The sequence below is a fragment of the Patagioenas fasciata genome, chromosome 1, assembly GCF_037038585.1.
Source record: "Patagioenas fasciata isolate bPatFas1 chromosome 1, bPatFas1.hap1, whole genome shotgun sequence".
In the NCBI taxonomy this organism is placed as follows: domain Eukaryota; kingdom Metazoa; phylum Chordata; class Aves; order Columbiformes; family Columbidae; genus Patagioenas; species Patagioenas fasciata.
The window spans coordinates 72,562,641-72,588,609 of NC_092520.1; the positions used below are offsets into that span (position 1 = coordinate 72,562,641).

General features: G+C 40.7%; 1 protein-coding gene across 1 annotated transcript; it reads right to left on the reverse strand.

Moving 5' to 3' along the window:
* Positions 1–117: 117 nt before the first annotated feature.
* Positions 118–25,737, reverse strand: TFG (trafficking from ER to golgi regulator). Its single transcript, XM_065829357.2, has 9 exons — positions 25,586–25,737; positions 22,580–22,680; positions 20,257–20,465; positions 15,221–15,304; positions 10,316–10,462; positions 8,628–8,795; positions 7,681–7,821; positions 3,225–3,314; positions 118–912 (listed from the first exon to the last, which is right to left on the reverse strand). Exons 3-9 carry the CDS (start codon positions 20,438–20,440, stop codon positions 548–550), a joined length of 1,179 nt encoding a protein of 392 aa, XP_065685429.1. The 5' UTR covers positions 20,441–20,465; positions 22,580–22,680; positions 25,586–25,737; the 3' UTR covers positions 118–547.
* Between the last annotated feature and the right edge of the window lie 232 nt (positions 25,738–25,969).

Genomic DNA, 25,969 nt, shown 5'->3' on the forward strand with positions numbered 1-25,969 from the left:
AAACCCAAGCACTGCTGATATTTTACCTCTGTGTCTGTACATCCAGCACGCACACTTGTCTTAACAGAGTTTCCTTGTTCAGAAGTACCTACGTTCTAAAAATCAAGATCATGCAAATAATAGATTCAGGGTTTTTATTAGTTTTCCATGTGAGCATTACAATTTATAATACATCATATCTAGGTTTTACCTCCAGAAGGAATCTAATTTAGTACATCATGGTATTAGTAGGAACAAGCCTGATAAGTGGGCTAAACTTCCAACTAGAATCTTCATATCCTTCAAACAAGGCAAGCTAGAATGTCAATCACTTTACAGACATTTAGGTAGTGATTCCCCAAAACAACCCAGCCCCAAATTAAACTAGGAAGCAGATACAATTTAAAGCAGGAAAGATTCATTTGATCTTTCCCCTTCTCCCCCCAGCAGAATTTAATTAACAGCTATAGTTTTGCCTCATTACAGTTGTGGAATCTCCATTACAAATCCTGGAGTCTATTGGGGTGGAATCGCGGGTGCTGGTCACGCACGTCTGGGTGGCACCTCCTTACCGGTAGCCAGGTCCCGGCTGGGTGTAGCCCTGGGAGCTGAAGGGAGGCCGGTTGCGGGCGTAGGGGTTGGGCCCGCTGGGTGGGGGAGTCATGGTGCTGCCGGGCGGCGGGGTGAAGCCTGGCCGTGGCTGGTAGGTGCCAGGGGCCGCCTGGGAGGCGGGGGGGCCACTGTAGGGCGTGGGCTGAGAGGCCTGGGTGGTGTAGGGCTGCGGGGGGTAGCTGCCCGCTGGGTACTGCGGAGGCTGTTGTGCTGGCAGCTGCTGTGGCTGCCCAGGGAAGGCGGCGGCTGGGGCGCCGGGCTGGCTGTAGGCCGGGAACTGCTGGGCTGGCTGTGAGGGGGTTTGCTGCTGGCTGTAGCCTGCTGGAAAGGCAAAGAGAGACGTGGTGTGAGAGAGAGTAGAACCGAGGGCGCTCGCAGAAAGACCTTTTTTTACTTACACTGACAAACACAAAACAACGCTGTAAGCACAGATAAAGGCAAACCAAGGATGAACTGCAAGTTTTCCAGCCTTTCACAGAAGCACGCTGCCTGGTTTTTGATGCACTACCATGGCAGCACAGCAACAGTGAAAATTGTTAGCATAAAATAATTTTCCCACGACTGACAAGAAATAAAAAACCACAAATAGTATTTTACCATCATGTCACATGAAAAATAAAAAGTCTTCATTGGCAAATGAGGCAAAATGCAACCTTTTTCCCAAATAAAAACTCAAAACTAACCTCTCACGAAAATATTGTTAGGGTTTAATATAAGTCATACCTTTGGTTTAAATCAGAGGTGTTTTCAGTTCTTTAGGGTTAAATGTGAAATAGTTGTGCAGAACAATACTTTAGTACAAAACTTCCATTTAAACATATCCCAAACTTGATTTTTCTGTATGAAACCAGCTTCAAAACCAAATTTATCTTATTGAAGACTTTGAAACAACAAAAAGTCCTTTTATGAAGAAATAGCTACTTTTATCCATCATGAAACACACCTGCAGCTACTTGCAATGAAACCTCTCCAGTGACTGGAATCCTGTCAGCATTAAACACCAGACACACAAATTATTAAAAGTGCACACCCCTAAACGGAAAGAGTAAGGATTGAAGAATGCACTGGAGTAAATTCTGAAACTCACCTTGAAACTGGGGTCAAAATTTACTCATGAGACAAAACTTTGAAGCATCCATTTTTTACTACCATGAGTAAGTAATCACACTGTTGCCTAGGACGTCTACTAGAGTGGGCATGGATCCTGCTCTTGGGGGACATGAGTTTGAAAGGAGATCATAACTCATTGTAACAACAGCAAAACAAACAGACATAAAAAACCTCAACCTCTTCAAAGGCTGCTGCCACTAGGTCCTCAAAAAAGACTGTTTCTGAAAGATTAGGTTGATCATGAAATAAGTTATGAGAAACAGAGGAGTTCAGGCTTTCACAGGAACTTCTCCAGTAAAATAATGGATTAGATGATGGTAAGATATGACTAGAAAGCAGATAGGAACTCCTCTTTTTTTTTTTCTCCCCCCCTCACTCTGTTTTTAAGCCTAAAGAAAGTCAGATAGACCCTTCTACTTCCAACAGGCTTGTTCTTGTGAAATCAGACTTCGGAAAGTCTGTCACTGTCTTCTAATTACAAATGTGGGGGTCAGAAATCTGCAGAGAACAAGATAATGTTTAGAGACCCAAATCAATCAGCTCTTGCACAGTGCGCAGGAACAAAAGCTGAGGCACAAGCCTTCAGTTCCAAGTTTTCTAGGGTTCTTATCCAAGATAAACATGGAATTTCTTCATAAGCTCTACAAGCATTCTCATCTACATCAAAACTGTATATATTGCACACCAAAAAAATGCCATATAGGCTCTGAGTCACTTAATGGTATGGGAGTCTTTTGTTTAGTTTAAGGAAGACTGTTTAAAATGAGGAATGATAAATGCTTTGTTTCATTTTCTAAAAGTATTATGCAACTTGCAATTTGTTAGGGAATCTGCTGTTATAGCTCCATCCCTGCATGTTAGCTAGATTATGATTCCTAGCATATACTCTGCATTATTAGATGCCAGCTGCTTCTAAAATAAACTGCTGAAAGTTCTGAAGTTTATTTTGGGTATACACAAAACCCAGCTTTTCATATTTGACTGCACTAAAATATTCATCTGCTATAAGTCTACTACTGGCACCTTTACTTGGGGTATCAGCAAAATCAACTAAAAAAACACTATCATTTGAGAGTTTCTCTGAAATTACAGTATTTATAACAACTAGGGATATACTAAATGACAACTGTAATCAGTGTTCACACTAGATTTTGTACATGGAGATCATTCTAGATGCAAGAAATATGGGTCATCTTCATACACCTCTGACATTTCAGGAAGCTAAATTGGGATGTTTTAGTCACTTGCTAGGATCCCAAGACTGCTCACACTTCAGCTGATTCATTTTGCCTTCCTTTCAAACAATGCGTTTTACTGATTAATAATAAAGTCTGCTTTTGGTCACAATCAACTGGGAATGAGATACCAGAACTCCAATCATGTATTAAAAATATAGACAGCTACAGTGTTCTCTTACTGGCAATTTTTGAGTTGTGTCACGGCTCCAGGAACTGAAGCTCCCAGGGCCTGGCACTGAAGGAGAAGGTTTCATAGCTCACCCGCCGTCTGAGAGCGCTGCTTACCTGGGTACTGCATCCCGTACTGCTGCTGAGGCTGAGCCTGCGGCTGCTGGGCAGGATAACCAGGCTGCTGGTACTGTTGATACATCTGGCCTATGGATTAAAAACTTAGTTAGCTGAAGCCCAGTACCCTAGCTATACCATAAACACAAGATGAACAACATCCTAACAGTTTAAAAATCACAGAAACAAACCTTCTCACAACACGTAAAAACTTTTTCTTTTTCTTTTAAATGTGAACACAGTGAAGTTTGAGTATGTTCTACCTAATTACCAACTGAAATCAATCTACAGACTTTAGTTTCTGAACCACGTCGTTCTGAAGACTAAATGATGTTTAACTCCAACAGAATAAATAATTCTAATTCGGTATGTGAGGCTTACTATTTCGCATTTTCGGAGGATGCCAGAAGCCATGCACCTTAATTATTGCTACTCTGGTGAGTAACAGAGCAGGAATCTTTAAATGCCTTGATAACCGCTCCAGAACTTATACTGTAAATTAAAAGTACTTCAAAACTTAAACAGGTCTTCAGATTGTCTGTTTATATTAGGTTTTTAAGACCATTTCTGCATCAAAGTACTGTAAGCAGAGTAGTACATTATTTTTTCTGAGCACATTTTCCAGATAAGTCATCCATCTCTTAGTATCTTACTCTCAGTAAGCCAAGTTTTCTTAAGACACCCAGGAGTACACACCCTAAAGCAAAAACAAAACCATATATTCTTAAGCTTGGATATTCCAATTCAATGCTAATTTTTCCTGAATTCACTGTTGCACATTTATTGGCAAGAAGAGGCAGAACATTTGTTCAGATTTAAACTATGGGCCATGTTTAGGCTTTATGCTTCTGTTTCCCAATTTAATAAAAGGCACAGTCAAAGAACCAAGACAATCATCTGCCAGAACTAAAGCTTAGTTGCACTGAAGCAGACATGGGAACTTTGCTATTATAAAGTGTTACTGTACTATTATTCATTCTGCAAAGATCAGCAGACTGTATAAATATACTGTAAGCTGTATCTTCTGTCTTGTACAAGACAAAAGCTACTCAGCCCTGCTCCAAGGCCTCCCAGACCCCTGTGCATGCTGCTTTAACAAAACTCCTTATTTCTGCTTTTCTCTTGCAGCTGAAAGCAACAGTACATTCACACTAAGGTGTTCAAAATGTTTTACATTGCTACAGTCCCTTCAAAATTTTATCTGGTATGTGATTATTGTGGCATGAAAAGAGTGTTAAACACAATGCCTGAGAATTTAAGCCTGTTAGCTTGACAATTAAAATTAGAAACTCAGAATGCATAGTTTTTGTTAAACTCAGTTGTTCCAGAGAAGTTCTGGGAGAACAACCAGGAGGCTGCCTGTCTCAGGGTAATAACCTACAGACTAACAGAGAGACCACACTGGCACCTGCTGGAGACATCAGGTAAAGGGCTACAAAAGTTTTTCCAAAGCCTTCTGAGAAGGCTTGCTGTTTGCACTGGGCTTGAAGCATTACAGAGGGGCAGAGGGGTGTTCTGGTGCTGTCCAAGGAAAAAAATTCTGAATTCACTGCCTTGAATGCAGTCAGGGATCCTGTGGGTCCTTAAACACACAGTCTTCTCTCTCCCTGGATTTTACTTTGAAAACAGATGAGCTATAACATGAGTGTCTGATCTTCTACTTAGTGCTTACTGCAGTCGAGGATCTATCAGCCAGCATCTATCACTGTTTCTGTGCACCGAAACACCAATGTTGGCTTGATTTGGAAAAAAGACCAAGCAGGTATATAGTCATGCAACATTATTTTCCCTAGAAGTCCACAAAGTGCTTACATGAATTAACTTTTACATTTATTTTAGCAAAGTCTAAAAAAGTGTCCACATCTGCACGTAACTGGTTCCTCTGAGTGTCCAGCAAATGGATTTAGTGGTACAACAGCACAGGCATGCCACAAGAGACAGCACTACACTGAAACGTCTCTGTTGCATGGATCTAATTCAAACAAATGAATGCTTAAAATTTTATCAATGAGGGCAAGCCATTCAGTGTTATCTGCACTAGAGGGGAGGTGACTTGGTATTCATGAACAGCAACAACTAATAACAAATTATAATTATCACAACATCATTTATTGGCAAAGAATGCCATTAAAAAAATAAACCCTGATATACCAGAATGAAAGACATGTGACTAGCGTCACCATTTTACTTATATCCTCAAAATACTGGGAAGGTGGAGGGAAGTACAGCTTGGGGTGTTTTGTTTTGTTTTTTACGAAGTGAACTAATATTTTAAAAATAGTTTCTAACAAGAACATGCCCTCCAGCAGCAACGTCATTTGTGTGAGGCAATCCTGTTGAAAACTCAGCCATCAAAATAGATCCAAAGTTCTGGCTGGCCCACGGACCTGTGCGGGTTCTCAGTTCAGCTGTGCAAGTACAGGGAGTGAGAACAGGACAGGACAACGTAGGTCCCCAAATTACCATCGGACTGAGGTGCTATCAAATGGTGAAGTACAGAAGCTACTCCATGTATCAGAGTAAAGTCTTCGAATACTTTGGATAAAAGCAACTTTGTTTATGAAAAAAAGTCAGCAGCTGATAATCACATATATTACCCAGCTTTGTTAAGAGACTGCTGTTTACCATAATGCATGTAACGGACAGCATAAGCACCCCCACTAGTGTTTCTGATTAACTAAGTGCAATAATGACTTCTGACCTCTTCCCAAGAACTGAACCATCCTATTTTACCCATACAGTGAAGAAAATGTAATCAATACTTAAAATATTTCAGTAGCAATAATAACAACTGCATAAACTACAGACCTAAGCCTTCATAATTACTGCTGCTCTACTTTTACATGAAAAAAAAAAAAAAGGACCTGGGCAGAAGTGTAGCACAGCTCATTGGTTTTAAAAAAAAAAAAAAAAAAAAACCACCACACACACTATACTTTCTTTGACCCAAGTTCCCAAGTTTAGAAAAATCATAGCATCTACTCTAATACACAAGCCTCGACAAGTTCTTTCCTAAGTAAGCTGAGTTTTGCTGAAGCAAGTACTTTTTCCCTTTCCTAGTATCAGCAGTTGTTCAGGATTCCAACCTACTGCTGCTAGTACTTTTAAGTATTTCACTTTGTTTCAGTTGTAGTACAACATCAACACTTAAAACCTCATACTTTATTGTATTAAAGTAACAGTAAAAATGCTAAATTCATAAAATACAAGTTCAGTAGCTGAGAGTACATTTTCTGAATACGAAGTTTTCTGGCTGCTGACAGAAGAGCCTGAAGCACTTTTTTCCAGAAGTAACCTTCATCAAACACCAAACAGTTGTTATAGCAAGAAACATCTTTGTAGCTTTAAGATGTCTCATTTATATCACTTGACTAATTCTTAAGGAAGAAAGCTGAAAGCAGCAAAGCAAGTGCTTTATGTGCTCTACTGCAACTAACAGCATTTGTGCCTGCTTAAACATTATGCCTAGCTACAAGTTGCTCAAATGCTCCATCAAATGTTACTGGTGCCCTTCAGGGAAGATATTCCAAGTGACTGCGGATACTGTCATCACCCTCAATAATGCCTCCTCTCACACTTATCTCAGCATTAGGTCAGCATAGAAAGCAGCTGAGGGTTGTAACTAGTTCCTACACTAACAAAGAATCACCTTTATATTGTACTTTGTATGGAAGTAGAAATATCAAAGCAAGTCATTCTACAGACAATTTAATCCAGAACTACACAGGTCTGAAGGCTCAGTGCACTTAGAAAATACCAATAGAAAAACGATGCCCAAACATAGCAAACCTCTGAATGGGTTTATTTTTAGAAGTCAAATAACATTTAAAAGGGCATACTACAAAGGAATCCGAACACCAGAGTCAAGACCTTAAGCTTTAAAGGAGAGCCAAGGGAAGCTCTCAGGGGTTACACAGGAAAACTAGAATGCAATACATATAAGATATGTATAAGGTTTAACCTGACTCGTACAGAGCCATACATAGTAAGGACACAATGTAGTAATGGCTCTGCTTTGTTAGATAGAAATAATGAGCAAACAAAATTTTTAATTCATAGTAGACAAGCCAGCAAACTGTTAGCTGAGTGAAAGCAACTAATATAGCTAGTCATAACACACAGGCCATGACAGGAACCACGGTTTTCAGACAGCTTTGAAGTGCAGTGTATATAAATCTATCTTAGAGTAAAATGAGCACGTAGGCAAGCAGAAAACAGGACCATGAAAAGCCTTCTCATGTTACATTACCTAACCCTCTTAAATAAAGCTACTGCTCCACCTGCCGTTTGTATATTGAACAGCATGTGGTGAAAAAGTTTTTCTGCCTAGTGGCACAAATGTAATTTATACTTTGGTATGGACTTTGAGTCTGCTAATTGAAAGTCTTAGCTACTGACCACTCAGATTCAGACATCATCATTCACCTCTTAAATAGCAAAAAAAGGTGCTGCTTACCTTCCACCTGACCAGGTTGTGGCTGTGTTCCAGGGTAAGGCGGCTGCTGTGCCTGAACACCAGGGGGGTGGGCTGCGGAAGAGGAGGAAGCGATGCTGTCTGGTGTTCCCGATCGCTCTTCTGCAGGGGCACTGGGTGGTCCTAGAGAAGCAAGAACAAAATATAAGCTGTGAAATTAAGAGTTTGAATTTTAAAAATCTAATACAAGACCATTCCCTTGCAAAGCTTTTTATATTTTTTCCAGTTTTCTATTGGTTTACATCTGAGAGGATCACACCCAAGCTAAAACTAAATATATTTGCATGTCTAAATTCTCCTTTGAAAATACTGGGGGGGGATTTTCCACTTTTCTCTCAGTCACTCAAATTTCATCCCTCTGAGGAACCCACTTACTTGTGGGATGAAACCCTGCATGACAACATTTGCTCCCCAGCTTCAAGAATAAATATAGTACAGACAAGTATGTTATTCCTTGCTTTTAACAGTAAAAAAAGTTGACATGATTTACTTTTTAAATGAAACACAGAAAAGGTAGGCTGCTACAAAACATTCTGACTGACCCAAGCAGCAGAAGCACAAGCCAAGAACATGAACTGCAAGAAGAAAGCCTAAGGCTGAGCAGCGGATACTGTTTTTCTGCCACTGGCAGATAATCAATTTAAGTTACTCTACACAACAGCTTCAAATAATTCAAAATAAATTAAACAATTTTCTACTCCAAACTAAAACACAATGCTAAAACCAACAGCAACATTTCAACATTTTGTTTACAAAAGTTAACAAAGTTACACCACCTTAACGTATCAAGTTTTAGAATTCTGAAAAGAAATAGTGAATACAGAATGTAGTTTAATACATCCAAAATACAAATGTTTTGTTAAAAAACAAGATTTGAGCCATCAGCTATGAACCAGTTCTGCTTTCCTTTTCATAACTCGTATTCTTACCTGACACCTGATCATCTGTCAAGCCAAACGCTGACATGACATTCTTGCTGATTTCATCCTGGTTCTTTAGCGGATCAAATGCAGACATGCTTGCTGCTATAACTTGAGTAGATGGCTTAACATTAGAGTCAGCAGCAGCAGGCTTTTCTTCCCTACCATCTACAGCATCTGTAAAATAGAATGTCCAATTATGAATTCTTGAGAACTGGAACACCTTCATACATATATATGACACTAACTTTAAAACTGCATAGTTGGGGGGGGGGGGAGGGGGTAAATGTTTTAACTGTTGAAATGCTTACATTAGGATAACAGTGATGAACCACTGATGTAGCTGAAACTGTGAAGAATCACAAAACTTATGTTTTATTGCACAGTTACTTAATGATACAGTGACACTGTGGAGTATCAGTATTATTATGTTATCGCTTTGTCTTAAATTTAAAGGTACAAGGTTCCTGCTTCAGCAGAGTGTTCTGGTATGACTCACCCACCGAGAATTCAAAAAAAAATCAAGTAGACTTACAGGATAGGTTCCAGTCTATTATGACGTTTTATCAACTGTGGTTTTAGTTTTGTTCTATCCCCTTCTCCCCAAATTCTTCATACACTGACAGATGAAGTTCATCTCTTTGCAGTTATACAAGTAACACTGAATCACTAAGAAATCCCTTGCCTAAGAGAGTGCTACACTTACTCTTAGAAACAACAAGTGCAGGTAGGGTTTAGACTGGTTAGTTCTGTTTACCCTCTGAGATCATCACCGTAACCTCTTTCCAAACAGTTTATAACCAGAATCCAGGGTATTCCACTGAAATTAGTAATTGCTTATATTGTAGGAACAGGGGCTGGGATTTTTTAAACAACAGAAGAAATAAAACTTCAAAGTGTAAAATACAAAAGCAGCATTTCCTAAAAGGCTGGGAGTTCTTGGTTTACCTCTTTACTCAGAACACTATACTCCATGACTTTGTGACATTATTTTCTGTGTCCAGCTTACCCAAAAATCTGCAGTTAAGCACACAGAGGTATAGTTTTTACAGTACAACAGCTCTAAGCTAGGAGATCAATGTCTTGAAACTGAAAAAACAAGACTTCCACTTCCTTCCCCATTTTGCCCTCCCCTGATAATCCTTTCCCACCCTTATCTGCACCCTTGTGCTGCTTACCCTGAGACAGCTCTGATGCTGGTCTGAGCTCAAAATGTGTGGATTCAATTTCCTAACCTGGCAAAAAAAGTGGATACGATTTTTGCTGTATTCGCTTTTTACTGTTTTGATGAATCAAATTCGCTAAGCAACATGACAAGATAAGCACCAGAGCTAGCCCAAAGTAAGCAGTGAGAGTGCTCAGCTGGGAGCAAGAACTCTTCAGCAACAACTATTAACTCAGCTCAAAGCCCTCTCAAAATGTTCTCATGACTCACAAGTGTTAGTTACAGCGGTTTCATACATTCCAACAAAAAGACTTTTAAGTTTCATTCCTACATTAACTTAGTGCTTTACTCCAGATAATTGGAGTAAAAATTCTGCCTCCAAAATAACTGAAGCATTAAAAACAAAGTTTCAAATCATCAAGCAACAATTATTAATGATCACAACCAGTATTCAAGCCTCTGTTTTTCACTTTGTTAAACTGCACACAGCTCTGCAAATCAAACCAGACAATTTTTTTGCCAGGCTACCTACCACTTTCAGGCAGATTAGTGGAAAGTCCTGGTTCGGCTGGTGGTTCTAAACAGTCCAGTAAACGATTGACTTTATTGCGAAGTTCAATCAGCTCTCGACGCAGGTATTTCACCTGATTAGATTCTAGGGGTCTTGGTTGTCCATTCACTGCAAAACAGCAATTACATAAATTTAAGAATGTAGTAACATTCTTACTTACTTACTGTGCCTAGTGGCAGAGCTCAAGGAAGAGGTGGAGAGACTAAGGAGCATTAGGGAAAGTGAAGCGGAAATTGACTGGTGGAGTCAAACCCTCTTGGCTCCTAAGGGTGTGCAACCGGAGATGGTGAAGCCCCATCCTGCCTGCCATAAGGCGGATGGAGCAGAACTAGTTGATGAGAGGGAATTGAAACAGGTGTCTGATCGGAGAGGCAAAAGAGCCCTCTCTCGAACACCATCACCACCCTTGGTGCCCTTAACAAATAGATACGAGGCCCTGGACCCAGAAAGTCCATCAGAGAACAGCCAAGAAGATCTGCCTGGAGAGCCTCCTGGACAGACCTCATCTACAAAAAGAATTACGACCGCAGCTATAAGGAAAAAACAAAGAAGGGTGGTTGTAGTCGGCGACTCCCTTCTGAGGGGAACAGAGGGCCCTATATGTCACCCAGACCCATCCCACAGGGAGGTCTGCTGCCTTCCTGGGGCCAGGGTGAGGGACATTAACAGAAGACTGCCGGAGCTAATTCAGCCCACAGATTATTATCCCCTGTTAGTAGTCCAAGCTGGCAGTGAGGACATTAACAGAAGAAGTATCAGGACAATTAAAAAAGACTTTAAAGCACTGGGTCAGTCAGTTCATGGGACATGAGCACAGGTGATATTTGCCTCAGTTCCTGTGCTATCCGGAATGGATGAAGAGGCAAATAAAGAGAGAAATAGAAAAGCCCATCTCATTAACAGATGGCTAAAGGATTGGTGCCACCATAAAAATTTTGGGTTTTTTGACCATGGGGCAAACTCCATGGTACCTAGTCTCATGAAATCAGATGGGCTTCATCCCTCTGGGAAGAGCAAGAGGACTATAGCCCATAAGTTGGCAGCACTGATCAAGAGGGCTTTAAACTAGGTTTGAAGGGGGAAGGGATTGAAACTGGGCTCTCCAAAGATCAGCCTAAGGACAAAAAGCCTGAATTAAGAGTGAAATCAGCAGCCCACTTGAAGTGCATGTACACTAATGCACGCAGTATGGGCAACAAACAAGAGGAGCTGGAAGCCATCGTGCAGCAGGAAAGCTATGACATAGTTGCCATCACAGAAATGTGGTGGGATGACTCGTATGACTGGAGTGCTGCTATGAGTGGCTACAAGCTCTTCAGAAAAGACAGGCAGGGCAGGAGAGGTGGAGGGGTGGCTTTATATGTTAGAGAGTCTCTTGACTCTGTTAAACTTGAGGTCAGTAGTGACAAGGTTGAGTGTCTGTGGACCAGAATCAGGGGGAAGTCCGACAAGGTTGATGTCCTCGTGGGTGTCTGTTATAGACCACCCGACCAGGATGATGAAGGAGATGAATTATTCTACAAGCAGCTGGCAGATGTCTCAAAATCGACAGCCCTTGTTCTTGTGGGGGACTTTAACCTGCCAGATATCTGCTGGGAGCTCAATACTGCACAGAAGAGGCAGTCTAGGAATTTCCTAGAGTGTATAGAGGACAATTTCCTTCATCAGCTGGTAAATGAGCCTGCCTGGGGTAAGGCCTTGCTAGACCTACTGTTTACAAACAGAGAAGGGCTGGTGGGAGATGTAGTGGTTGGAGACCACCTGGGGCATAGCGACCACAAAATAATAGAATTTTCAATAGTTAGAGATGCAAGGAGAGCCATCAATAAAACCTCTACACTGGACTTCCAGAGGGCAGATTTTTGCCTATTCAGAAGTCTAGTTCAGAGCATACCCTGGGAAACAATGCTTAAAAACAAGGGGGCCCAGGAGGGTTGGACATACTTCAAGCGGGAGGTTTTGAGGGCACAGGATCAGGCTATACCAGTGCGCCGAAAGGCTAGCCGGCAGGGAAGACAACCGGCTTGGCTAAACAGGGAGATTTTGAAGGAAATCAGAAATAAAAAGAGAGTTTACAGACTGTGGAAAAAAGGGCTGGCTACCTATGAAGAATTTAGGAAAATAGCTAGATCGTGCAGGAAAAAAATCAGGGAAACAAAAGTGCAGTTTGAAGTTAATTTGGCCAATTCTGTTAGGGATAATAAAAAGTCCTTCTTTAAATACGTTAATAACAAAAGGAGGGGCAAGGAAAACCTCCATTCTCTATTGGACTTTGAGGGAAATATAGTTAACAAAGATGAGGAGAAAGCTGAGGTACTTAATACCTACTTTGCCTCAGTATTTACCAGTCAAACAGATGGCCCTCAGGATAACTGGCCTCTGGAGATGGTTGACAGGGATAGGAAGCCAAACAGTCCCCTTGTATTCCAAGAGGAAATAGTTGGTGGCTTACTGAGCCATCTGGATCCTCATAAGTCTATGGGACCAGATGGGATCCATCCTAGGGTGATGAGGGAGCTAGCAGAAGAGCTCTCCAAGCCGCTCTCCATCATCTTCCAACAGTCTTGGCTCACTGGGGAGGTCCCAAATGATTGGAAACTGGCAAATGTTACCCCAATCCACAAAAAGGGCTGCAAAGCTGACCCTGGCAACTACAGGCCTGTCAGCCTGACCTCGGTGCCTGGCAGGGTGATGGAGCAGATCATCCTGAATGCAACCACACAGCACCTCCAGGATGGACCAGGGATCAGACCCAGCCAGCATGGGTTTAGGAGGGGCAGGTCCTGTCTGACCAACCTGATCTCCTTTTATGATCAGGTGACCCACCTAGTGGATGAGGGGAAAGCTGTAGACGTGGTCTATCTAGACTTCAGCAAAGCCTTTGACACTGTCTCCCACAATATACTCCTTCAAAAGCTGATAGCCCGTGGCTTGGACAAGTGCACTCTCTGCTGGGTTAAGAACTGGTTGGAGGGCCGGGCCCAGAGAGTACTGGTGAATGGGGCTGCATCTAGCTGGCGGCCAGTCACTAGTGGTGTCCCCCAGGGGTCAGTGTTGGGTCCAGTCCTGTTTAACATCTTTATTGATGATTTAGATGAGGGGATTGAGACCATCATCAGCAAATTTGCTGATGACACCAAGTTGGGGGGCAGCGTCGACCTGCTGGAAGGCAGGAGGGCTCTGCAAAGAGATCTGGATAGACTGGAAAAATGGGCTGATTCCAATGGGATGAAGTTCAACAAGGCCAAGTGCCGGGTCCTGCACTTTGGCCACAACAACCCCCTGCAGCGCTACAGGCTGGGCACAGAGTGACTGGAGAGCAGCCAGGTAGAAAGGGACCTGGGGGTACTGATTGACAGGAAGCTCAACATGAGCCAACAGTGTGGCCAGGTGGCCAAGAAGGCCAATGGTATCCTGGCCTGTATCAAAAATAGTGTGGTCAGCAGGACAAGGGAAGTGATCCTTCCCCTGTACTCTGCATTGGTGAGGCCACATCTGGAGTATTGTGTTCAGTTCTGGGCCCCTCAGTTCAGGAAAGATATTGAGGTGCTGGAGCAGGTCCAGAGAAGAGCAACAAGACTGGTAAAGGCACTTGAGCACATGGCCTATGGGGAGAGGCTGAGGGAGCTGGGGTTGTTCAGTCTGGAGAAGAGGAGGCTTAGAGGTGACCTCATCGCTCTCTATAACTACCTGAAGGGAAGTTATAGCCAGGTGGGAACTGGTCTCTTCTCCCAGGCAGTTAGCAATAGGACAAGGGGACATGGGCTTAAAGTCTGCCAGGGGAAGTTTAGGCTGGATATTAGGAAGAAGTTCTTTACGGAGAGAGTGATCAGGCATTGGAATGGCCTGCCCAGGGAGGTGGTGGACTCACCGTCCCTGGAGGTTTTTAAACTGAGATTGGACATGGCTCTTAGTGCCATGATCTAGTAAATGGGCTGAAGTTGGACCAAGGGTTGGACTTGATGATCTCTGAGGTCTTTTCCAACCTAGCCAATTCTGTGATCCTGTGATTTTTTACATTCATTTTAAAATTGTACCAAAAAAAAAAAAAATCCCAACTTTTACTTACTAGTAGTATCATCCTCCTCTGTGGAGTTTAAAGTAACACAGTTCGGTCAACACAAGCTGAACTCATTCTAGAGTTTACTATTCCTTTAATATAATTTCAGTTCAGCATAATCCACAGTACCAGAATCGCAAAGTAAAGTCTGCAGAAAGTTTCTGCATTGTTTACTCATTTCCATGAATATAACCTGAACAATACAAATATCACAGTTGGTTGTGGAAAGCTGTCATTTTAGAAAGCACCTTCAGAACTAAGGCAGCACACACACAACACTGCTGCAGTTCATTGATAAAGTTCAGGTTAAAATCTCCTCGCTATTCTTTGGAACTTAATTTAACAGTAGTAGCTTAAAAATAAAGAACTATTTTATACAAAGGCCAAATGATAAATGTTAGAATCAACTTTAAGCAATTAATGTTAGGTTTTTTGCAGTGTACTAGTAACACTGCAAGTTTACCATCAGCTTTATCTCACACACCTGTGAAGAAAATCCCACAAATGCTAAAGAGTGGAATATAACATTGAAAATAACATTCAGAAAAAATAACTGACCACATATATAAACCAAATACTTCAGCAATTTTACAAAAAGAAGTTTGTATAAATAAGTTTCCATAAATTCAGATGTCAGATAAATAATCAAGAGAGAAAACTGACATTATGTATTAATCCAATATTTTAACTTAAGGATTTCACTCTTTTGAGGTGACAAACTGAAAGTTTTTAGTACCTTCCAGTGAAACCTGCTGCCTGAATTTTAACAAACATTATCTTAAAAAAAGACAACCTTCTGTACTTACCAAACAATGTCAGTTTAAGTATCCTACTGCACTGAATTGCAAAGGAAAGATCTGAGCTATCAAAAATTGTTATAAGATCTCCATCTGAAAAGAACATGAAAAAGTTACATTAAAAGCAAAGCCTGAAAACTACTGAACTTCATGCTAGGGCAGAAGTGTTACTTTATTACTAAAAAAATAACATTCTCAAGATTCTGAAGCTACTAGAAAAAAAATACCAATTAACACTACCACAAAAAGGGTACCACACCTCATTATACAGAGGATAAGAAACTGAAGAAGTAGTAAACAGAGGATTTTTTTTTCTGTCACTACTATGTAAGGTTTACATCCATGTTTCCCTGAGCTACAATCAGAGACATACACTGCTGATTTTAAAATCATCTACAATAACACGGGCAGGAAGAAGAATTTCTAGAATTAGGAATACTTATGAATAAAAATGAAGTCCTCAAAACCAGTGGTTTTTTTAATGATATCACAACAAAGCAACAAGTTAGACTTGTACATAATGCAGCATAAAAACATCTATTATTTTAAAGCAAGAGTCAGAAAGAATGATGCTGCCAGTGAAAGTTAAAAGCCCATTTCAAGTAACTCCAAAACCATACTGTTCATGAACAGACAGGAGAGATAGATAGCACAAGCCAATCCTAATTTAATTAAAAAAAAAAAACAAAACCAAACCACATACACACACTAACAAGTTGTAAGTGATCAGAACTCTTTCTCAGGTTATACTCAGAACACTGACGTGCAAGACTGACTTTCAACAAGGGAATGATAATACAGCTCCTGTGTAAGTGAATAGTAAAAGTATCTATCAGTCTTGACCCACAAACAGGAATAAAGACAAAGATGTCAAAGTTGTCAGAACAAAAACTTCTCTCTCAAACCAGGAATTTAACACGAAGTCTCAACTTGTAGCCATTTGTTTTTCTGTGGCAGATTTCAGAGGAACTCCCAATCCTGATGCATCCTAATGAATCTGCACATTGCCATCAGACACAGAAACTATGTAAGAACTGTATGGAATCATCTATTATTAAGATACAAAGGGCTACACATAAAGCACTGAACACCTTCAATCCTATTAACACCCAAAAGAGATACCAAGTTCCCATTAAGTCACAATTTTTAACCTAAAACAAAACACATCCACATTAAGATCAACACATAAAACAACAAGATCACACATAAAACAAAGCTTATCTTTGGCAGGTTGGATTTTCCGCTGTTTTACTGTATTCAGCAGATTATTAATGGATTAAATGAACACAAATCAGGCAGTGGAAAGGAGTGGGAAAGCATTATCAGGAAAATGCGTGTACTGGCAGAGGGAAAGAGAAGGGATAGTAGAACCACTTCCTTCCCAGAACTGACAGGGAACTGAGATGATACACTACCTAGTGAAGCTTCACTTTCAGAAGCAACAGCATTAGATAAATGACACACAGCTTGGAATAAAGCCAGCTCCAGGCTACCAATGCTCCTCCCTAAAACACTGTTAAAAGGAGGTTTTGTGGACAGACACAGAAATGTTTTTAATTACTGATTACTGCCTAAAAATCCTGAGCTATTACTTACGTACTGGTGACCTAAAGATCCAACTGTAAAAAAGTTAGGGTTAAAATTTTCGAAGAAATAAATGCTTCAGTATGAACAGTCATAAAACACATGATGGCAAGCTGGAAAAAGCTCAACATTTGAAGAACTACATATTGTAATTTTGTCATACCATGACTACAAGTAACACCTCTGCAATGGAAAGCTTTTCTTAGTACAGTACCATTAATACCACCTACCACCATCCATCAGGCTTCAAAGAAGTTGCTTTCTAACAAAACAAACAAGAAATCTTACAAATACCAACAAACTGATGACATCCAAAATAATTTTCAAGTATTCCTGAAGGAAATATTGTTGTCTCCATATATTTTTTGTATCCTATGTCCTGCTTGCACTTTCACAACCTTCAAAAACATGGCTGAGAGCAGTATCAGTCATGGATTTGCTGAGTAGAGACTGGAAAGTCTCCAAGAGTTGAGGCTCCAAAACCCCACCAGGCAACCTGCTCCAGTGACACACTGCCCTCCTGGCCAAAAATCATGCTCAGCCTCTCAAACTGCAATTTATGACTGCTGCCATCTGATGCAACCGAAAACAGTTTGAATTCAATGGTCTTTGCAACTCCCACTCAGTGAGCTGGAGGCTGCTGTTGAGTTCTGCTCTCAGCCTCCTCATCAGTGTACTGAACAAGCTCAGCTTCCTCAAATGCTCCCTGTAGGCCACCTGTCCAAGGTCCCTCACTGTCCTCGCTAGATGGACCCTCTCCAGTCTCCCTAAGCGTATTTAGCCTGGAGTGCAGGAACCAAAACTGAGCACAGAGCTACCAGTGGGGCCTCACCAGTGCCAAGAGGAAGGTAAAAGTGTCCCTGTTTGCCATTATGATCCATAGAAGGGTCGTACAATCGGACCCTGAACAAATAACTTTCTCTTCAGCAGTGTGGTTTTCATCCACCACCTCAAACATATCCTCCAGCTTTTCCAGTATCCCTTCCTAAACGCTGATACCAATATCCACTGGTGTCTAACACAAAGCCCTTCTATTCCATATTATCCTGCTTACACAAAAATTATTAATGCTCTTGCCAGTGCACAACACTGACAAACCATCTTACGATGCTTTTCTGTCATACCAGTCAATGCTCAGATTCACTGCCTGAACAGCAGTACACATTCTGAACAGTTTATCCCACATGGCCAAATGAAAGTTTATATTAATACCCATGGTTTACATGTATTAACGTCAATCAAAAGAATCCAGATAATTCCATTTTATTTTCCCTCATCTATTATAATATTTATGTTGACGGCAGTTAAGAACAACAATTGACATTTTGCTTTTAAACTGCTAGCAGAAAAAAAGGCAGAAAAGAACGCAATCTTTTTAGAAGCATGAAGTCAATTCTACAATTCCCACCAACAGCCATCAAGTTATTATCCAGAAGTGCATACGCTAGGATTGTTAAGGTATATGTCAAGCCATACAGAATTCTGAGAGTATATTAAAGTATATTAATCAAACTTTTCATTGTAAGGAATGTCAATGAAGCTTAATTCCTGTTATCATTATATAGATAGGAATGTACAATATTGAAGAGCAAAATAAACTTTCCTTTATTTTCTCTACTAATTTTGTTATTGCAAGAGCTTACCTTCCTTGTATTTTGCAAGGGGCATAGCTTTTAGTTCCCATGTACCTCAAATATTCCCTGCTATGCCAATTACATTTTTTTTAATCCTTAGTACAGGCTAGTGAGTCCCTTAAATTATCAATGGACTGGAAAGTATTTTAGCATTGCTTCTGCATCATCATGATGCCTTACAATTTTTGACATTAGAAGTCAGAAGAAATAGAAAATGTTTAAGACATTATAAATCAGCATCATTATCCTTGGCCCTGCCAGCTATGCTTTCTCACCGACTAGCTTTATTTATCCTTTTTTATCTATTTTCCCCTATTCCATTTTAGTAAAAAAAAAAAAAAAAAAGCTTTCCTTCACTTTGGTAAATTTACCCCTTTTAAGGCCAGGGGTAGAGACACTACTGACTAGCACACCACCTTGACTACATAGCAGTTCATAACTCATTATTGGCTCTGACCCAAAGACATCAGCTTCTACTACAAGGTAATGAAGAACAAGAACAAAAAGGCCAACCTCTAGTTAGGCACTCCAGTTTTAAATTCAAGCCTATATTTAAAAAATAAATAGTAACTTTTCAATTATTGGCTCCTTTAGGTTTTAGTATATGATTCAACGTAAAAGTTGCAGACAAGCATCACTCCAGGTTTGGAGCAGTAAATAACAAAACAGAAACAGCTAGAACAATGTATATATTCCAACACTTCTAATGACTGAAGTAGATTTAAAGAACTTTTTCTTAGTTGAAACAAAGCCAAGAATACTACAATCCTCATAAGACAAACCAAAGCCTGGTTCTGTTCACTTTTTCCCTAATCATTTGCAGCTTCCTCTGATATTAACACTGTTTAAATGTTGTTAGTAGTGATCCTCTTCTAGGATAACATACAGAAATTCCATGTCACAGTGGAGAAGTACATTGTGAGACAGAGAAAGATAAAATTAAAGCAGGAGGCTTCTAAGTTGTGGAATACAACCAAAGAATGAAACCATAATTAGTCTCCATCATATACCATTACCTCCTTCAAAAAGACAAACATAGAGGCATACAAAAACAGAGAATTATACTAAAAGAACAATTAGAATGCAAAAAAGGGGACTAGAAGCTTTTACCTAGTTAAAAAGCATTCAATCTCCTTTCCCCTTTCCAGTTCCAGAAAGAAAAACGGAATTGATTATGTGGTAAGAGGAAAAACAAAACTATCACAAATCCATTGAGCTATCTCCCACTAGAGATCAAGAGCCAAAATGCTAGCCCTTCATTGCATATCAATTTTGATGAACAGGATATCTCAAAAGCTTCATGAACCTGAAAAAAATCTCAGGGCAATTCAAAGTGAAATTTTATTGCCTAGATGTAGGAACGGAAGTTGACATTTTAGGTACCACAGCTTCTTTTCATCTTTACTGATGGAGGAAAACAATCAATAATTGCTACTACATAAATCAAGTCTTATAAGAGCTTGCATTAAGTCACATGTTTATTCACTCCTCACCTTCAAACCTGCTCTATCACTGAAAACACACAAAAATTACTAAATGAGTGGACAGCACAGAAATCTGCAATAGCATCAGCTTCCTGCAACAGCAAAAAATGAACTTTCAGACAGCTGGTATTTCAGGAAAACTAGAAGAAACATCCTGTTAAGACAGGATAACCACAAGAGATACAGCTTCTATAATCTGATTCAAACCAATTCACAAGAAATCACTTGCATTTGCCCATGAATTTAGACAATTTTGAAGAGGTAAATTTCACAGTTTCTGTCCTCAGATAAATCATATCAGAGCAACAGTAGTAATTAAACAACAGTATAAATTAAACGTTACCTTCATCTTTATATTTTATTGTGACTTCGTCATTGCTCAGAAGTTTTCCTCTAAAAACTCTTTGCATCATTAGCACCAATTCATCATAGGTGATATCTTCATTATGAATAGGAATTCTCCTAATATCTTCCCCAAGCTGAGCCTTGATGATCAGCTTCCCACTTAAGTCCAGCTGCCCGTTCATGGTGGATTCCTTATCGCCTGCAGACCTGTTAACAACAAAACATTAAAAACATTTTAGAAAATTAAACTGTTATTTGTATCTGATGATAGTTCAGAAGCTTTCCATCTTTAGAAAGCACTGCTGATAGGAAGCTCTCCAGAAAACCTCTCTCAGACCCATTCCATGATGCACTGATTTCTCAAACAATGACGTGCACAATACACTCACTGAGCTCACAGGCAAAGGAGAAATCTGTAAGACCAGACACTTCAAATCAACAGTTACCACCATTCACAGTGCTCAGAATTTAAAATCAAAGACTTTTTTTTTTTTTTTAAGTCAGAGAGCTTTTAAATACGTGTGACATTTAGAAATGCCAAACTTTCTTTTTTTTTTGAAGATATCAGCTCTAAACTCTCATGGGAAAAAAAAAAGCTATGAAGGAACTAATATTCCACAAGATTTGCTTTTGAGATATATGTATATATCTCCCTCAGGGAAAGTGTAATTGTAGCAAATAGTCTCAGTCTTTCAACATTATATTGGTTACTTTATCACCTTATTAGATTATTTTTACATCCTCCATAATTATGATAACCCACAAAGGGCTTTTTTTTTTCCCATTCAAGAAAAGACTGCCAGAACAGAATAATGTATGTCAAAGATGATAGGTGGCTAGGAGGTTTTATTAAGGGGATCAAGTTGAATCATGCATTATTTCATAAACAAATGAACAAATAAATGAAGACCTGAACACTGGTTTTATTATATAAATGATCAAAACATCAAGGGTTCCTCTCCAGAAAATAAGATACAATATTTTTCCTTTTTTGAAATTTTGACTGAGATGTTTTAACCAAGATTTTAGATTTTTAAAAGCTGCTCGATACACCACACTTCAGATACACATTAGATTCAGTGCCACAAATTTGTTTTGCAATATCCATGGTCAGAACTGTCAGTACTATCAGTGCTTTAAGACAGGTGGACAACTGCTCCAACTTAAAAGCGCAACAAAGCCAGCCTGTGTCCAAGCAGCACACAGCATATACTTCAGAGTTACATCTTTAACATTTTACACAAGACAAATTAAAAATTACCACTTTGTATGAGGCATCTCTCTTGTTAAATAACACAAAGGCCTTAAATTGAAAGAAAAACAGAAACCACAGATAAAGTAACTGAACAGAGGAGTGAAAAAAAAAATCTAGATAGCTAGTCAAATGTCGCCTTCTTTCTTCACTGTTTTGGACGAGGCCAAAACAATAGATCTGGAATGACAAGCAATTAAAGAAGCAGTTATCTTAACAACTGAAGTACAAATATTGGAAATTTTAAAAGTAGGAAGTCCTACACATCAAAACTGACATTTCCAAAGCCATGTGCAAGCAAGCATGTTTTCATTCTCTTGTGCCAAAAGAATTCTTGGTAGAGATATGTAGATATTTCTCCATTACCTTTAAGGATGTCATAACACAGTGCTTTATGAGAAAACTAATTCTGCTTTGGTCAGTCTATTTTTAAAGTACTACACTGAAAATTACTTCCCTCCTACTGGAGAAACAAGACACTCAGCCAATGCCTTGAATACACTGAACTTTGATGCACCTACGTATATTTAATCCTACCATTTCAATGGCTATGTTTTGCATTAAAAAGATAGAGTATGATGCTATATCTAGATTGCAATTCAATTTCTGGAGGTTTTTATTGTAATTAACATAAAGCAAACATTTAATGCAAACCCCTTTGTTTAGCCCAACGACATTTCAAAAAAAAAAAATAAAAAGACAACAAAACTCCTCCTCCTAATCAGACATAACAGAAGGTAGGTGGATACAGTCTAACTGAAGCAAAAAGGGACCTGCAATTAACACAGCCAGGTTGCTGCCAAGATACTATGATGAAACAGTGAAGTTTACAATATTGTTAATGCTCACTAATGCATTATTCATGTTTTGCAACATAGGAGTCCTTGCTACCAGCACATTAATCAGTCTAATTAACTCTTTGTCTAAGTTTGTTGTAAAAACAGAAGATTTTGCAGAAGTTGGTTGGTTGGTGTTTTTTTTTTTTAATTTAAAGCATTAAAATATAAAATAGCATCCATCCACAAGTTTCCTTTTACCTCCTTTCCAAAAAACATACATTCATCATTACCTTGTCTGTCTTACTGATGCTGGATTATTGGACAGATTTCCCACCTCACTTCAGGACACAGGATAAGCTGCCATGCACTATCAATGTCAGAAAACAGGAAGCTGTATCAGAAGAAAAAAAAAAAAAAAACAAGGAAAGAAAAAAAAACCACACAAAACAATAAAAAACCATACACACAAACAAAAAAACAAACAAAACAAACAAAAAAAAACAAACACAAGAGATATTTATTTATGGTCACACTTCCTTAGAACTATATAGATCACATCAATCTTTCACTTTAGAACATCTTAACGAATATACTCAACCAAAAATGTGTCATTGTTTTATCCATAATGTAACAATCATCTTTACACTTTTGAGTATTGTAGAGTTTGAAGCTCAAGTAAAACAGATCTCAAACAAGAGTTTTAATTTAATAATAGAACTTCATTTTTTCTAAATTTGTAACTGCACATAGGAATTCCTAACAGTCATGTGTTTCTTTCCAGGACAGTGATCTTCCCCAACAGTCTGAAAAATATTTATTTGTATTGCTTCCATCTTAAAATCCCAGGTTAAGTTAAAGAAAATCAATTTTGATTGATTTAGTAGTCTAAAAACCTAAATGTCCATTTCTTAGCTTAAGGCTGAAGCCTCTGTGGCATGAAGTAGTGTGTCTTCAAGGAAAGGCTGCACAGCATTAGGACAGACTACCAAGAAGAAAGAAGTAGTAAAGCCACTTTTCCCACAAGGAGAGCCACCAAAGTGAGCAAGAAGAAGGAAATAGAGTCAGAAATACACAACTTAAAAATATGATCTACCCTCAGTTCAGCTTATGTCTTTCCTGCAGGAAAACCTATGTGATGAGCTTCCTGAAGTTCACACAGTCCACCTGTTTATTACACAAGTGCTGAATGCCCAGAATTATGGGCAATGATTTAGCATACAGACCAGCGTTATGCAGAACTGTGCTCCTCCCTCTCACCCAATAGGCATACCCTACTCAGCACTCTTCTCCTTGTCTCTCTCACACACATGGTGAAAGTCAAACACTCACGATCTGATTTTTAGATGATTCACTAACCAGACAGAAAAAGTAGGTTCCTGTCAGCCACATAAAACTGTTCTTCCCAGCTTTCCTCTTTCAACACAACTGGAAGTAAACTGGAACAGGCAGGCATGAGACACACAGGATGGAAGCTGAGAGCAAGCAAACCCCAGGGAGTGGACAAAACCCTTCACTGGTACGCACAGGCTGGCAGCTGCTACCCTCATACTGGGTATGAGATGTTCACCTTTAAAAAGGGCTGTACTCACTCCTGACAGGGAGAGGGTAAGACTGTTGTGACATACTAAGCAGGCAAACAGGAGAGATTACTTTTCTAATTCCTCACTCACATACCTAGAAATGACTAATGCATGAAAGATGGTGTCCCTTCCACCCCGATCTTGCCACAGCTGCAGGTAAAATTTTCTACAATGGACAAGTAAGGGATAAAGATAATGCAACTAAGAGTGGTTGAATTTAAAGAGTTCATTTAGCTCACATCTCATGTGGTTCAAACATTATAGCTGGGCACTGGTTTTGCTTCCTTAGCATTACTACGTAAACTAGTTAGAAACTGACAACAGTAAGAATTAAACTTCATCTGTAATTCCTAAAGATACACATTTTGGTGGACACACTTGACCTCCTGTGGCCTTTCAATATATTGAATGCATCATTTGTATCTTTTTGCAAGGAAACTGGCTACTGTAATATACCTACAGACCTATAATGTCTTATTTACCAACACTACTCACAGAAATCCTCTGTGTCTATCACTGATTATGAAAAAGCAACAGGAAAGCATTAAAATGCACCTTTTTTTTGTCCAACTGTTCTCCAGTCTGCTTGACTGTGTCCAGGATTTAAGAGACAGATTCTGAATGCTGCAACTGCTTGCAACTGTTACAGAAAACTATGTGAAATGTTCTAATTATTGAATTACACAGCAGTCAAGCTCCTTTCCTCACTGTGACATAGCTCAATGGATGACTCCCTTGGGACAGTTTTTCAGACAAGACATCCACAATGCACACTAGTGAGTAATCACAGTGTCTACTTTTTTTTTTTTAAGGAAAAAAAAAAAACACACATCAAACATTCATGTCTTTCTGTTGAAGAGAAATTATTTTTCATAAAGATCACACTGACGTCTTTCTATCCTTCCTGGTGTACTACAGGCATTTTGGAGGTACAGATTTTTTTCTCCTCCCTTGGCTCTCTTTCTGTTCACATTGTGTACAGATCTAGATGGTGCACGAGGACAGCGACTGTTCAATCTAAGCCAGTCACTTCAGGATCCCATGATGTCATAATCATGTTGGATTCCACTACCCCTTTTGCATTGCAGCAGAGAAAAACAGCCTTGCCTAAGCAAGGGAAGAAAGGCCATTCCTGCTTCACTTTTTCCTCTGTCGAAATCAAGCCAAGGAACAACAGGGTGAAGCACACCGAAAGAGGGTAAAAAGCAATGCCTCCCGAACCCCATTCAGAGCCATGAGAGCTTTCCCAAGATAGCCGGCGGGTGAGGAGGGGGAGCCGAAAAGCAAAGAGCTCTTTTCGTTTTTCTGCAGTTCCCATAAGGGCAGGTCTGACCCAAGGCGGAGCAGGAATCATAGCCATCACCTGCCGGGAAAGGAGGAGTCTGCAGTTCCCCTGCTTCCCAAGGGAAAGAGGCTTGGTGAGCAGGGGGAGCACCCTCCTTGCGGAGAAAGGGAGGGGAAGCCCCTTTAAACCCTCACCCCCCACTTCCCAGGCTAAAGAGGCCGGGGGCCACTTTCAGTCTCCCTCACGCGCGGCCGGGGGACACAAGGGGTCTCCCAACCTCTCCGCCAGGGGCCGCGTCGCCCCTGGAACCGGGCGGGGAGGGAGGCTCACCCTCAGCCCGCAACCACCCCTCCGCCGCCTTCACACACGCGGCAACGGCTCCCCCCGGGAACACCGCGGGGAGGGGCAGGCGAGCAGCACCGCTCTCTTACTCTGGCTTCTCCGCGGTCCCGCCGGTGAAGGGCAGGCCGGGCCCGGCCGCCGCCGCCACCCGTACGTGGCAGGGGAGAGAAGGGGCCGGAGCTACGGCTGCAACTGCCGGGCCTGCGCGAGCCGCCCGCATGCGCACTCCGGCGGCCGGCGCGGCCAGCGCCGCAGGGCGCACGCGCCGCCGGGGAGCCCCTCCTCCCTCCCTCCCTCCGCGCGTCGACGCGTCAAAGGGCTCATCGCGCGTGGTCGCGCGAGCCGCGGCCGTTGGTGGGCGTCGAGGCGGGCGTGGCGCCGCGTTGGCGCTGCGTTGGCGCTGCGGCGGCCTGGCCACGCCCCTGGCGCGAGCACTCTCCCACCCCCCACACTGTTTGACCGCCGCGTGGCTC